At 35.6% G+C, this 16,673-nt stretch overlaps 1 protein-coding gene across 1 annotated transcript in view; it reads right to left on the reverse strand.

The window, feature by feature from the left end:
- Positions 1-11,463, reverse strand: part of LOC129274125 (plexin domain-containing protein 2-like) — a 33,091-nt gene extending 21,628 nt beyond the window's left edge. The window contains exons 1-4 of the mRNA XM_064108253.1: positions 11,430-11,463; positions 9,297-9,419; positions 6,110-6,163; positions 2,000-2,064 (exon numbers count right to left, since the gene is read on the reverse strand). Of these exons, the coding sequence (XP_063964323.1) occupies positions 2,000-2,064; positions 6,110-6,163; positions 9,297-9,419; positions 11,430-11,463 (276 nt within the window). The remainder of the gene's footprint in view (positions 1-1,999; positions 2,065-6,109; positions 6,164-9,296; positions 9,420-11,429) is intronic.
- Positions 11,464-16,673: the final 5,210 nt, after the last annotated feature.

Below are 16,673 nucleotides of genomic sequence, written 5' to 3' on the forward strand. Positions count from 1 at the left end.
ATGTAAATATTGCTAACATTGAAACTATATTTGTTTCAGCTATTATAGTTTTTCTTGATGTATGACCAAACAAGCAAACTTACCACACAACATATTTTTACTTAATATCATATTAAAAGCCTTCTAAAACAATGTTGCTACATGTACATGTAAATATTGCTAACATTGAAATTATATTTGTTTCAGCTATTATAGTTTCCCTTGATGTATGACCAAACAAGCAAACTAATACCACACAACATATTTTTACTTAATATTATATTAAAAGCCTTCTAAAACAATGTTGCTACATGTACATGTAAATATTGCTAACATTGAAATTATATTTGTTTCAGCTATTATAGTTTTCCCTGATGTATGACCAAACAAGCAAACTTACCACACAAACATATTTTTACCTAATATCATAAAAGCCTTCTAAAACAATGTTGCTAGATGTAAATATTGCTAACATTAAAATTATATTTGTTTCAGCTATCATAGTTTTCCTTGATGTATGACCAAACTAGCAAACTAACCACGCAAACATATTTTTTCACTAAATATTATAAAGCCTTTATTTATAAAACACAAGATAGAACCCATGCAATGAAAAAGAAATGATCTATGACATATTAGTAGAATGATCATCACTACCGATAGCTATTTGGAAGGAAAAAAAAATTGTATGGCCTCATTAATCTCCATAATTTACTAGTTGTCCTCCAGTGTGCAGTATTCAAGCTTGTTATAATTTGTTTTTCTTCACTGTGCCATAAAAAGGAAATATCTCTGACGGAGGATAAAATAAATTCTAAAAAAAGAGAAGAAATCACCCAAAATGATGGCACAATGTTTATTTATAGTGTACATGTACATAAAAATTTGTATATTTGTATGCCAAATCCTCAGTGGGCTATGTAAACTATATGTATCCAAGTATCTCCAGAGGGTCACGATGGATTGGTTTCAGAATGCCAAATAAATTGCCTACCTGTTGACATAAAACGCTATACTGTAGATAGTACTTTACCCCCCCCCCCCCCCTTTAAGTTACTTTTTTTTTCAATTGACCCACTTTTGCATCATAATATGTACTGTATTTTATCATTTTCTATATCACATTTATGATCACAATATTTCCGCATTACTCTATTGGTGACCAAATTTTAGACAATGATCAATGATAACAGTAAAAAAAAGTATTCATAAAAAGTGACAATACCAATTTGTTTTTGCTAGCCAATCCTCAAGTAAAATCTCCATAGCATGACTGAATAAAGAATACACTTGGCAGTTGGCACAATGCAGTAATCAGTATGAAAAATGGAATATAAAAATGCGTACAAATCTCGGGGGATTTTGATTGCGGTATCATTTCAATCACATGAATATGAAAACATCATGAATAAAATGAAAAATTTTCAGAGATCATCACACCTTATGAAAGTCTAATGAATTCTTTATAGTAAGCTGGGGAATATAAAGAATGATTTTTCTTGAATTTCATGAATAGACAGAGAGAAAAAATTATTGTGAAAATAGATGATTGTATTTTCATCGTAAAGAAAAACATCTAAATTATCATAATAAAAAACAAGTTTAAAAGAAGGATACAACGTTTCTGAATCCAAATTTATCGTTAACAAATTATTTCTTCTAAATAAAACAAAGAATTGTTTCAAAGGACTTGGGAAATTACAATCATTGTTATATGCTACTGAAAATCATGCAATTTGATTAGCTATGAACGGAGTTGTAAAAAGGTTTCTATCAGTTGTCATCGATTGCAAAGATTAATAAAAACAAGGCCACGATAAGATTTTATTTTTATTTTCACTGAAAACTGATCCATGTTAAGTTAACATTTATTTAATAAGATAATTGGGCTGTCAGCTAGAGCAGATTGTCAACTGGAGAGGCTTCACTGTTGAAATAAAACTGGAAATAACTTCAAAATGAATATAATGAAATGAGATTTCTATTTAAAAAAATTTAAAAACATGCTTGTCATAATTACCTCTTTGTACGCGAAGAGGATACGCCCATCTGATATGAGGGTGGTCTGGAATGTAAATCGTCCAACTGAGTGTGTCAGTGTATGAACCAATCAGCACACAGCATACAAGATAATGGACCAATCAGCAGGCGGCATGAGATGTATGGACCAATCGGCAAGCAAGATTGTAGCCAGGTGGGTGGAGTCACATGCAGGGGTGGGGAGGGGGTGGAGAGAGGGAAATGGGTTCCAGCAGGGCAAGGCAGGGTGGGGTGGCAAGAAGGAAATGTTAAAGGTAAGTTAGTATTAAAAAAGTGAATTAAGTCTTTGGTCATGCATGTTAGAAATACGAGCATGTATCTGCATTCATATTCAAGCATGAAATCACCTGCATTTAACATTGAAAAAAATGGTTATGATTTCCTTTTGAACCTCCTATAGGAATTTCCCTTTCAGATCAGGGACCACCTACATGTAGAAGGAAAATTACCACATTTTTGTTTTCTCAAATTTTCTCCATAACAAGCACCTGTTCATAAAGACCATTGTCAAAAACTCTCCATCACCCTTGGGCAGTAGTTTTCCAGCAACACTGCCATCCTATAACGTCAGACATAATAAAAAGAGGGGCACAGGATGATTAAGCCCCTGAAAAGTTGAAAAAAAAACCCTCTGGAATACACAACTGGGGGCCATAAGAAGTAATTCAAAATAATCAAAGCCCCCCCCCCCCTCTTCGAAGGAGGATTGTCAGATTATGAAAATGCAGAATCCTCAATATTCTTTTTACAGGTATGTATATGTACATAATAAAACATTTAAGTTAATAATCTGGGTAAAGATAGATTAGATGAACTTGTCTTTTTTGGAAATATCCAAGAAGTTTTCAATCCAGGATCTAATCACTAGGAAGGCTTTATCAAGATGGGGCATCGTGGTCTAGTGGTTATGACTCTCGACTGTCAATCTGAGGGATGTGGGTTCAAATTCCAGCCATGGATTGTGTTATCTTGGATCTAATCACTAGGAAAGCTATATCAAGATGGGGGCATCGTGGCCTAGTGGTTATGACTCTCGACTTTCAATCCGAGGGGATGTGGGTTCGAATCCCAGCCATGGCGTGTTTTCCTTCAGCAAGAAATTAACCGACATTGTGCTGCACTCAAGCCAGGTGAGGTGAATGGGTACCCGGTAGGAATTTTAATCCTTGAAAAGCAGCACACACAGCAGCTACTCTGCTAAAGCCAGGGTAATTAAGCTGCATTGCTGTAGAGCGCTTAGAGACTTCTGATAAAGTATTAAAGCGCTACATACATGTACATGTAATCATCATGAATACTACATGCAGCACATTAACTATTGAAAGCCTTATCATCTGCTTTAATTCGAGAGGTGATTATGTATTATGAGAGGCACTTCCTCGTCCTTCACAATGAATCTATGCTCGTCATAAGAAGGCAGCATATTATTGAGCGTGTTGAGTTACGGCTGCATTGGAAAATGATTCAATTACTGCATTAGTTATGTACATGTACACGTCCATGCATTGTGCATACATGTGATGGGTATCATAGGCAATAAGCTTTACATATTAATTAACATAAGGTACCGTAATATCCTACATGTATGTTTAAAAGCAGAAATAGTGAAACATCTATTGGTTTAATTAAATGATAATGATGACGATGATAACAATAATAATAATAGTAGTAGTAGTAATAGAAATAATAATAATAATAATAGTAGTAGTAATAGCAATAATAATAATAAAGAATATTTCTCAAGCGCCACATCCACATGGATTCTGTGCAAGGCGCATATACTGTATATGCATAGAGCTATTACAGAAGGAGGACCGACTCTCTCGAACGCTTTGCCCCATGCGCGGCACTGCTAATCCCCTCACAGCAGGGTGGTCCATCACGGCACTTTCACAATTACAGGCGCAGGCCGCCCGTCAATCAGCCCTAAATCAGATAGGGAAAGTTGATCGAATGCAATTTAAAACGCCGTCATTCGGACCCAATGGGTAATATTAAATAAAATTTACAGATCATAATCAACGAAATATCATAAAAGTTAGGTCTAGATCTATCTCTTCAAGTGCGTCAGTTCTAGTAATTTTTCCGAAACGGTCCGGAGCTGAGGCCTGCACTGTGTGAATGAGCTGAGCGCGCGAGCTCGGAGCTCAAGCATCACACACACCTTTAACTTACACAAATAGTACGTGGGGCACCGGAAGATACACGACGATGCATCAATCGACGTAGAAATGCCACGTAGATTCGTCGTTATATTTTCAAAGCATACACGTCCAACAAATAATCTTACCATCGAAATCAACTTTGAAGTATAATTTCCCCCTCATTGTAATTTTTAAGACAGGGGCGCACAGGTTTAAATAAAGCAAGAAAGACAGACATAAATGACTAATATCCAACTTTCTCCGTACGTACCGTGGCTGGGTTGAATCAGATTGTAACGGATTTGGTATGTATGCAAAAGGGATCATCTCAGAAGTTCAACCATACATAAAAGACGTACATCAGGAATCCGTACGAAGAGATATGGATGTTGGAAGAACAGCAAGTTGTGTTTTGATTTTGAAAAAAACAGAGCTCGAAGGAAAGTTATGTGGGAGAACGTCATTTACGGCGGTGCCTCGCAGGGACCTTAAAAAAATCTCTGACCTCAGATTTTACGAGCGGGCTTATCGCGTTATGTAAGCGGGCTCTAACTTTCGCCTGGCGGCTCGCCGATTGATGTTAGATATCGTTCCTTCGCCCGAAGGAAGCGATAACAAAGGATTAACAGAGGAATTGGAAGATGGTTCTCCTGTAATTGCTCTATGGTATATGTATCTAGAAATACATAGAAATTGTAAACATCCAGAACAGAGGGGACCCTACCTAATATGGCTATTAAGACTTGAAGATTGAACATATCACCTCAATTACAAAAGTTCCCTGCAGAATTGCAAAAGAATCTTGTAGATGTATGAAAACTTTTGCTAAAAATCTATAATTTGGGGTCTTTTCTAAAAAGTCAATTTTCTGTGCATAACCTGGCCATGCTGATCTGGATAAAGCCCTCAGGGCTTCATGAACACGGCCAAATAGTTTAAATACCTGGCCCCGCTCAAGGAAAGATGAAGATTAACACTAGCTAGTGTACAAAGCTGAGGCCATACATTTTTCTCCAAGGTCAAAATGAGGCCAAGGTCAAATTTTCTGGCGTTGAGTCGGCCTCTTGAATAACAACGCTGATTGATACATGTACATGCATTTATTTTTCAGAGAAGTATTCTTCCATTCGAAATGCAGGGTTGCTTTGTCATGTGACATTGGGACAGTTTACAACTTTATATTAAATTAGCAAGAGAATTATCATGAAAAAGCCGTCTACATCGAGCAGTAAAAAATTTTGAAGAAAAAAAAATTATCAATGCACAATAAAAAAAACATAAGAAGTTGAATTAGTGTTAATATTCAAGCAATTTGAAAGAGAAATATTTGCATTCAGAATTTACATGCCATGCAAGACAGAAAAACAGGCATCAATTTCCGTAATTATATTGAAGAAAATAGAAAAAAAAAACACAGATGGACAGAAACACAAAGTTATGTACTGCACAGTTTGAACTACTTTTGGATAAAATTAACAGTTTATTCAAGGACCAAAAGATATATGTAAATGCACTTTCATTTCTGTTTCGTACCAGCAATTTTTCAAAAGTAGAATGGATTCTTTCCTGACATTTTTGGCAATACAGATATAAACTTTGTGGCAGATGCCTGGTGCTGACATCAAATATCAAAAAATGTTGAGTAAAACTGTGATGCTACATGTACATCTCTTTATATTTTTTTCATTAGGCAAAACCCTTTATTTTTACCACCCCAATGTAATTTTTTGGTTTTACATCAACAAATTGTTCTTTTTAACAGTATTTTAATGACCATTTAAACACAGCTGAAATTAATCAGATCATGATCAAAAGAATCTTTGCAATATTTGTAACCTCTGGCAAAGTTTTATATAAACCAAGCTTACTACTAATATCATATTATCATCATCATCATTATGTATTATCATGAAATTTTGCAATTATTGATTTATTAGTATTAATACCTGCGGCTATATGTTGCACATGGAGGTCATCCCATTCAACGGTGAAGGCAGTATCTGTAACAGGGGGGAAAAGGAGATACGGTATTAAGCATGAATTACATTAAAAACATTTATATCATTTGATGTTATTTTCATGCCGAAACTTGCTTGAAATTTCCAATCCTTAGTTTCTACACTTAAGTACACAAAACAAAAGAGTTGAGGATTGTTCTAAAACCAGGTGTTCTGACCAATTTTAAAGGTACAAGGAACCTTTTTTTTTATAGACTATCAAAAATAATTTTCTAGTGCTTTCAATACATGATACTGCATATATATGTTCTCTCACAGATTGTGTTATGAATAGCTACATGTACATGTAGTCTTGAATTATACCCTGTGAAAAAGTAGAGGAAATAGATTAGCTCATAACTTTATTTGTACAAAGAAACTAAAATGCTTTTGAGAGGAAAAATGCTTGTTTTAACTGTTTGGTAACATAATTGGTAAATTGCCGATTCGTCCTCTGCCAACTCCTCCACTCACCACATGGTCTACCTTCATTTAGTCTAATGCCATTCTGTCCATCAACATTTCGTCTAACAACTATTTGGTCCAATCATCGCTTCGTCTAATCACCAGTTTGTCTATTACCATTTCATCTAATGACCAATTAGTCTAAGACCATTTTCTTTTCCTCCATTTTGCACAATTAACACTTTAGTTCAATTAGACCAAATTGTATATGGACTAAATGGCTATTGGACCAACTGGTTATTAGATGGAATGGCATTAGACTATAAAATGGAAGTAGACCATATGGTGAGTGGACAAACTGTTGGTAGACCAAATGATAGTACATGTAGATGAGTTGGCATTAGACAAATTGGAAATAATTAAGGTGGTATGAATGCATTGAGTAATGAATTAGTGTGATTATCACTCAAGTGGGTCTACATGTATATTGCAAGACTACACTGCTCAGAATGTTGAATTATGGGTAAGGAACTTGGCCAGATTTGAGTAGTTAAGGACTTGAGGTGGTGCTTTTGAGGCTGCTGCTTTGCAATTGCTTTAAAGTTTATCTACACAACTCAACCTGTCATAAGAGAGCATATTGATCCGATGAAGATGTGAAAATAGTATCGCAAACATATTCTTTCTCTGGCAAAAATACATGTACTGTATGCATTTATGTATCTGAAAAGATGTCCCTATCATTTATAACTGTACATAGATACATGTATGCTCACTCTTAGAAAAAAAATCTTAAATACCATAGCATCTTCGTTTGCCACACATGAAGAGCTTTTATAAGGTTTTTGTACATGAGCTAGGCTGAACTAGACTTAGAACCAAAGGCAGTAGCACAAGGAATCTTTGGATATTCATGAGAATGATTGGCCCGAATTCACAACGTTGGTTTTTAAAAACCATCGGTTTGACCCATGGTTTATGCAGATTTCCTGTATAAATTACGCTAATACTGCGTATGTTGAAAAATGTCCAATGCTGATGCGCGGTATTGTCACAGTGCGCTAATCGACGCCTGTTGCCCATTGCCATGTTTATGCTATTTCATTCATTAGTCCACTGTTTGAAGAGTGGACTCATTAATTCAAAACAGTGGACTCATGAATAAAATATCGTAGATAACCACGGCAACAGGCATCAATTTGGCGCACTGTGACAAAAGCGTGCATAAGCATTGGACATTCTTTATATACGCGGTATATTAAAGCATTATTATACAGGAAATCTTAATAAACCATGGGTTCAACCGATGGTTTTAAAAACCACCTTTGGAATTCGGGCCATTATGTCAAGAGATTATGAAAAAAACTTCTGCTATTACTTAATGGAGTGCTAAAGTTTTCCATTTTAGCATTTTTGATACCATACATGTATTTCCGGAGAGCATGATGAAATATCTCCATAAGACCACAACTCAAATGAATCAGATCATGGGGCCCCCAAGATATGACCTCATGAAAACATTATAGCCTCATTGAAATCAATTTACAGTATATTGTCTTGGTTCTAAATGCTACAAACCAAGTCAATATAACGCTACATTGACTTCATTGGGGCTAATTATGTATTCATGAAGTTATATTGTATCTTGGGACCCCAATCTGGGATGAGTGTGTATTTCATCATGCTCTACTGAAATATGGTATCAAACATGCTCAAACATTTAATAGGTTTTTTGTTGCATCATCTCTTTGTTACTCTACATGGGAGATTAAATTTCAAACCCATTAAACTTTTGATTAAAAAGAGCATTTCAAAATCAACAGAAGAAGTGAAACTACTCATATAATGAAACCATTCTTTCTTCAGGTGCAATTGCTCATGCACTATAATGATGAGAAGTATTTTGAGCATTGAATTTGACAACGCGTTTACTTTCTCCAACAACGTCTGTTTGAAGAGAGAATAGAGGAGAGAGCCACCTGCATTTCCGTGTAAACATACAAAGGGATGTTCTCTCAACGTCAGTTGTCTTGGAAACGAGGTATCTCGGTTTGCGACGGTTCCTTGGAGTACCAGTTCCACATGTTTGCTTTATATGACTATCCAAAGTGCAATAGGTTTCATAATTTTGATGAATTTTTATGATTTTATCCAAGCATAAAACATGGATTCCACATTTCTAATCCCACCGCAGCACTCACATCCTTTGGCAAGGCGCTCATCTACATTTGCCACTCTCCACCCAGGTGTAGTAAAAGGCTACCCAGTAGGAAGAAATTCCTTGAATGCTCGAGCGCCCGATCAGGGTCGCCTTGCTAAAGCCAGGGTAATGGTATGTAGTGCTTTTAATAGAAACTGCATTATTAAAGCACATATAAATGTTGCATATTATGTTTGTACTGTACATGTACACATGTACTACTTTAGATTTGGAGGCTAATGAATGGGGCACATCAAAATTAATACATCACAGGTGTGTTTACACTTTGAAATACATAAATGTACATAAAACACTTTTATGATGATTGACTCTACCCTGATAATGAGGAAAACCATTTGCGCAGTGTCACTTTATCAGTATCATTTCAAAGGCACTGGCTTTTGCCATACTGTTAGCCACATGATAATCACAAAGTTGCAGGATAAGACAGGTTTTTAATCACGATACATCCGAGATGCAGTTTGATGATATGACATGAAAAACTTTATGAAGATTAAACAAAAAACTTACCATTATATCCATACTTGATCCTTGACGATGCGTTCAGACTAGGGTCAAAGTTTCCCATCAGAGGGGCGATGTACTGGGTAGCAGACAGGTACTGATGGAAGAATGTACTCAGTGATAAAAACCCTGCAAAAACATTAATTAAAAAAGTTTTGGTAATTAAAGTTAAAATAAAAATCTTGAAATCAAAGCTTTATTACTTGAAATTGGTTTAAGCATCAATGATACATGAAGTAAAACACTTATCTGAAATTTCAATGTGAGAAACTGTATTTTGGGAAGGTGCATGTTTTATGTAGTTTGTTTAATACTTTATATATCAGAGTCAATAATTGAGAAAAATGTAAATACTGTATTTCTCAGTAGTCTGTTCCGGTAAAGACTGTTCATTAAAGTATCGTATGCATTTCTTTCAAACCGATTTTACCTAAAATTGGACAAACTTAATTTACATTATCAAAAAGATCAATATAAATGCCTCAACTATCTATTTAAACTATTTCTAACATGGAAATATATGCCATTGTTTGACAACAATAGACTACCAAACAATATTCAGCACTTAATTCTTCCAACAACTGTTATTCTTTTTATGACGGTTTTGAATTTTTCTCAGGATGAAATGAGTTTCAGAGGGCTTTTCCCTTTTAAGCCAACCTCTTGTTACAATCGCCCCCATCCAACATCAGCCCCACAATTTAATAAGAAACCACAGCTGTCAGGCTACATGCACAATCATTAGGGAGTTTCTAATAACATTGAAAAATAGCAGTAAACCTCAGGCCTTAATACTCAATTCTGAAAACTCAATAAAAACAGTAATTCAATGAATTCAGACTACTCTTGAAAAGCAGTAAAAATGTCAAACGTGGAAAAGTTCTTGTATTGTCAAGTTAGGCTTTCAATAGCAAAGGCCATAAATCATACTGTATGAAAAAGCAGAAATACTAAACCATGCATTTGTAATATGAAATTATGTGATACAAACAGACATAATGTACATACAACATCATCTTTCTAATGCTTTGTATTCAGTTTTAATCAAATTGATGCTCGGTGAAAAACAAAGCAGGAAATGACAATATAACTTTGAAATTGTCATGAGAGTATTTTGCCCCGAGATGAATTAGTAATCAAGTAATGGATCAGAGAGTAATGTATTTTGTATAACAAAAAAACAAATGAGGCAGAAAATCTCTAATTGAAATCCATTTCCAGTGCTGACAATTTTTGTTGAAAGAATGGTTGAAAACAATTTTCATAAAAAGATTGTATCCCAAGTTTATCATTTTCTCCATTCCGCTATTCTGTTCTTATAAAGTTTTTCCTTTTTTCTATACTTGTATCCACCCCCCCCCCCCCCCCCCCCGAAACAAACAAAAAAATACTTTGACAATGAGGAAAATATCAGTGGATAACATGTATTGTGTGGGTGTTTTTTGTTGGTCTATTTTTTTTTTGGGGGGAGGGGGGGGCGTATTGTATATTCATTAATCACATTCACATCAATTTTTATACATGTACATATATTTGGTTACACCTGTATGTAAATCACAGATGATCATGAATATTTTTGAAGAAGCTTTGCTGGATTATGAATACCTTAAAAACAAGTAGTATCAATACACAAAACAATGAACAGAGTCAAGTGAGGTCGACAATGGTCACCATAGTACATGTAATTTCCAGAATGAAACCCACCATTGTTTGGCACTGTTTCTGCCAAGAGGCGACAAAGTCATATCTCTAAAATTCAAAATGTTGAGGGTAGCTCACAAAATGCTCTTTTTTTTTAAATAGAAATATGACAAATGGTGGCAACGTTATGTCGGAAAGCAATCATGGGGGGGGGGCTCACTTAAATTGGTGGGAAGGGGACGTGCCCCTTTGATAACCCCCCTTTTCAGACCTAATTTTCAGTTCTCTAGATATTCCAAATGACAAAAATTCCATTCAGAAGCCGCCCCACTCGAAAAAAACCCATGTTACGAAACATCTCAGTTCCCTAGCCCTGCTAAAATTGTCCAGCGTGAGCATCGCATGCAAGAGCTGCACGCACGGCTTCACAACTCCCTCCGCTAGCAGCTCCATGCCACTAACGCGCACATATATGCAAAGCACTAGCGTGCACCATACCCACTGTACCACGAACCCGTTCCGTAGACCCCATTTTTCAATCCTCCTGGTATATATTTAGTTCTCAAGACCCTGTATATTACCCTTGTGATCATCATAGACCCCTAGTTCAGGGTTTCGTGGGGCACATCCCCATCAAAATATAATTTGAGTGCCCCCCCCCCCCGGAAAATCTCCTCCATTGTGAGAGAATTCTTTCTAGGCTAAAGAAGTTTGCCTCTTATAAAGGCCTAAAATCAAGCAGTTTCTGAGCTGTCTTGAGCATTTTTTTTTCTGATTTTGAGAAACAAGATTTTAACTTTGCAGCAATGATAAGCAGTATGAATCTCAATGCAAACAACCAAAATCATGAATACACTACTCTACCAAAAACCAATGAATATATTGCATGAATTAAAAAGTATGAAAAAACAACCTAAAATTATGAAAATATTAATACTACTGTACATGTACATATATGAGGCTCCATCAAAAACCAATGAATATAAAGTATGAATTTGCGTCATTGGCAGGAATCTTTAACCCGTCAGCAGATTTGAATTAGTTGCAAAGCTTGGAAGTGAAGTTCACTCTGATGTCAAGTAGTCTGCAGGCACAGACCCTGATTAAAGCTTTGATCTCTAAGAGGGTCTTGAGACAAGGTTAGTATTTAAACATGTTGTGAATATTCACTACTGAATAATATGCGCCATATAAACTAAAACAACAACAATGTTGATTCAAATGAGGAGACCTTCTACATATATCCTAGCCAGGGACCTTAGGCTGCATAATCAGACCATTTTCCTATACAATAAGTTTCATACAGCAAACTAGAATAAATGCAGATAATATACAGAAATATTGAGGTTTGCCAACAATTCATTGAAAAAGAAAAGGGTTATGAATTCAAAGATATTTAATTTTGTGACACATGCCAGCAGCACCCCCACATGAACAGTGTATGAATTTCACACTGAAATACTGTTTTTAAATGGTTCTCAGTATATAATGCGTCGTGGGTATGTGCTGCAGAGGGGACCCCCATTTTTACACTCAAATTTCTGTTCCAAGGCATAGCATTTTTATAAGTATTGAGAAAAAGAACAAAGAAAGCCGCTCCAAAGCATAGCATTTTCTCCTTATAAAATCGAGAAAAGAGAAGAAAGAAATCCGCTCCAAAGCTTCACATATTTTTCGTTACGCCGTTCCGGCCGCATTGATCCGCTATAATGAGCTGCAATTTTGGTGAAAGGCGGCCGCAGCGTAGAGCGCTGTCCGACCATCGCCTCTCCGCGAGCGTTCCATAGGGATGCATACGCACTCACACGCAGGCGACCCGTTCCAAGGACCCCCGTTTTAGCTGCATGCACCGTTCCATAGGGATGCATGCGCACTTTAAATACACGCTGGCGACCCGTTCCATGGACCCCCGTTTTTTTTAAACATTTGTAGTTCCGAGGACCCTCCTTTTTACAATAAGCCTGCTCCAAAGGCCCTGTTTTTTGTCTCGCCCGTGGCACATACCTACCACTTTTTTGGTCGAGTACCCCCCCCCCCCCTGTGATCAGCATTTGTGTCAGACACACTGGAGTGAGTTCATTGTCTTGCTTGATATGGAAATTTAAAAACATTCCCAAGGCAGGGCTCGACACTAGCGCCGGTCCGACGGTCCCAGACCGGTAAAAATCACTGTCGGACCAGTAGATTTTCAGAAATAGCAAGATTTACTGGTCCGACATGACCAGTAAAAAATATCATTGTCGGGCCAGTAATTTTTCCAAAAATAGCAAGATTTATGGGTCCGACATAAACAGTAATAAAAACTATTGTTGGGCCAGTAACTTTTTTCAGAAATGGTCAAATTCGCTAGTCCAACATAAACATGAAAAATATTCCATGACTCAAATTGCGAACCATTTTCCTCCCGTTAAATTCTGGCATTCACACACAGAACACACACAGAATGAATCGCATGCAATTTTTGATAGGGTAACATACAGTGTACACGTGGCTAGCCAGCCACACAGCCCACATGGTAAATTTCCTACTGGCTGCACGAACGAAGCTTGGCTAACCTCTGGCAGAAATCTCTCACAGAACTGTCAAAATTCACATTTCACACTAATGAAAAGCTCAATATAATGTCCATATTTCCTAAAAATTTGCCAAAATTGGGGTAACTCTGTCATTTGTAAGCAGTAAAAGGAGAAATTTTCACTTCTGTTTTAGTTCAAAGAGATCGGGTTTCGAGTGATATCGTCTGAATACATGATAGCCCCACATATGCATTTGTGTGTGTGTTGATACACTTGGTTTCTTTCGTAGCTAGTACTAGTATTTTTAATTGAGCCAAAAAGAAACTGATAATTTATTTATGATGATAGTTTTAGCTTTCTTCCTTTGTTTTCTTTCAATCTTTCTTTCCTTCTTTCTTTTCAATCTTTCTTTGTTTCTTCCCTCTCTTCTTTTACTGTCTTTCTTTTTTAATTTTCCCTTTTTCTTTGTCTTTTGTTCTTTCATTCTTTCTGTCCTGTTAATATTTTTCTCTATTTCTAATGCTCTTTCTTTTTCTTTCTTTTTTGATTTCCTTCTTTCTTTAATTCTTGAGTCCATCCATCCTATATTTATCTCTTCTTTCTTTCTTCATTTCCTTCCTTCTTTTCCCCTTTCTTTCCTTCATTCTTTGTTACTTTCTTTCTTTCCTCATTCCATCCATCCTTTCTTTACTCTTTCTTGTTTTTATTCCTTCTTTCAGCCCTTTCTCTCTTTCATTCCTTCCTTTCTTCTTTGTCTTTTGTTCTTTCTTTTTCCCCTTTGTTCAATCTATCCTTTTACCTTTTCTTTCTTCCTTTTATTTACTGCTTGCTTCCTTTCCTTTCTTTCTTTGAAGTTTGGTCTTTCTTTTTTGTTCTTCCTTTCATTTATTCTTTTACATTTTTTTTATATTTTTTATATTGCTTGCTTGTTTCCTTCCTTCTTTATTCCTTCCCAACATTCCTTTTATCTTCTATCATTTTCCCTTTTCTTGATTTCTTCCTTCTTTCAATCCTTTTTTCTGTTTTCCTTCTTTCCATCTCTCCTTTTACCCTTTCTTTCTTTTTTTATTCCTTCTTTCCTTCTTTCTTTCATTACTTTGTCTTTTGTTCTTTCTTTCTATATTGCTTGCTTCATTTCTTTCCTTCTTTCGTTCATTCTTATTTTCTTTTGTTCTTTCTTTCCTTCCTTTCCTTCTTTCGTTTTTTTTTTCCTTCCTTCACATTTTTTCTTTACTTTTTTCTTCCTTCGTTTCTTTTATTCTTTCTTTTTTCCTTCTTTCCATCTCTCCTTTTACCCTTTCTTTCTTGTTTTATTGCTTCTTTCCTTCTTTCTTTTTCTTTTTTCATTACTTTCTGTCTTTTGTTTTTTCTTTCTTTATTGCTTGCATCATTTCTTTCCTTCTTTTTTTTTTTCTTTCTTTCTTTCTTTCTTCCTTTTTTTCTTTCGTTCTTTCTTTCTTATTTTTGTTCTTTCCTTCCTTTCCTTCTTTCTTTCTTTAGTTCTTTCTTTTTTTCCTTCCTTCACATCTATCCTTTCTTTACCTTTGCTTTTTTCTTCCTTCCTTCCTTTCTTTTATTCTTTCTTCCTTTCTTTCTTTTTGTCTTTCATTCATTCATTCCTTCATTTTTTTTTTTTGGGGGGGGGGTAACAAGAAAGGACAGCAAAATAAACTCACGCCTTTTTTTAATGTTTTCTTTATTTTTGGGGACCAGTAGATTTTAGGTTCGGACCAGTAAAAAATGGAAAAACTGGGTATCTACTGGTCCGACATGAATAGGTTGGACCAGTAGAAAAAAAGGGTTAGTGTGGAGCCCTGCCCAAGGTCTTGTAGCTACATGTATATATAGTGTACATTACATCCTATTACCAAGTAACCTTATCATACATGCACATGCCTGATAAAATAGCCTCGAGAAGGATATTCTTTGAAATAATTGCGACATTAAACATCTGCCCCCATGGGGTTATATTTTGTACATCCCCGACTGGAAAGTTGCAACTGCCACTTCATAGACACATATTGGAATTCTGGATGAAATTAATGAGCTAACAGATATTGTATACCAATAATGCAAGTTTATACATGTATTGTGGCAATACAGTGCACAATAAGGGTATTTACAATAATATGCGAAAAGCACGAAGAAGTGTACCAAGTGAATTCGCATCATATTATAAATCCCCAAAATGCCTGTGCTTTTGTCACTTACAGAACCATTTTTTTTTTAATGTGCATTATTTCATAAAACTGGATGGCAGAATGAATTTGAGGTGGATTATTTGTCCAAATCCCTCCAAATTTGCTAGCATCTACTGTCTGCAGGCAAAACAAAAAAAGGTGAAAATTTCATTAAAATCAGATGTTTATGTATTAAAGAAGAAAATTTTTAAGTTTTGCATAATACGCAAAGCACATCCAATATTGAAATGTGCATGCCAATATATGAAACAATTTTTGATTCCTCCCTAAAATGTGAAATTGCCATTATTGTAGCTTAAAGTTTTAATATTGTCAAAGTCAGCAAAATTTGAAATATTGTACAATTCATACAATACAAAAGAAATAATGAGTAAGTCACATATTGTCAACTCACTCATTTGCGTATAACTATTACTTGTGCATATACAAATGTTGGCCTCGGCTGTTTTGTGAAAATAAGAGAAATTTCAAAATGTCATAACTTTTTTTATTTTACATCTGATTTTGACATTTTCAGCATAATTTTTGTTTGATTTGTTTTAACTATTCAGATCAACTTTTCGTCGGGATGGACATGCCCTTTAGCTCTTTCTTCTCACTGTGGTATGTAAGCTACGCCTCATTTTTATAATTTTTGTACATTTTCAATAGTCTCGTGTAATCTTTTCTCCAGTCAAAGTCATCTACAGGTACATGTATGATCCTGCTCCCTTCATTGATTTTCATCAACAGTATTTCTACGTATTTCTCCAAATTCCCTTTCTCTACAATTCTGTCTGCAAGCTCTCTCCTTTTCTCTCTCCATTCTTGAGCATTCTGCTGATAGGTCCCTCTCTCATTATTCTGCCGTACTTTGGCAAAAGGAAGCAAGTTACAAAAGTATAATTTGTTGGAAACGAGCAATGTCTGTTCTTCATAGGCGTCAATGCAATTTAACAGCATATTTTCTTCAATATCTTTCCTTAGAACGATCATTTCTTCCCTGAATTTTGCCTGAACGTGCAACATATACCAAGGGTGTTTCA

The sequence above is a fragment of the Lytechinus pictus genome, chromosome 13, assembly GCF_037042905.1.
Source record: "Lytechinus pictus isolate F3 Inbred chromosome 13, Lp3.0, whole genome shotgun sequence".
Classification (NCBI taxonomy): Eukaryota; Metazoa; Echinodermata; class Echinoidea; order Temnopleuroida; family Toxopneustidae; genus Lytechinus; species Lytechinus pictus.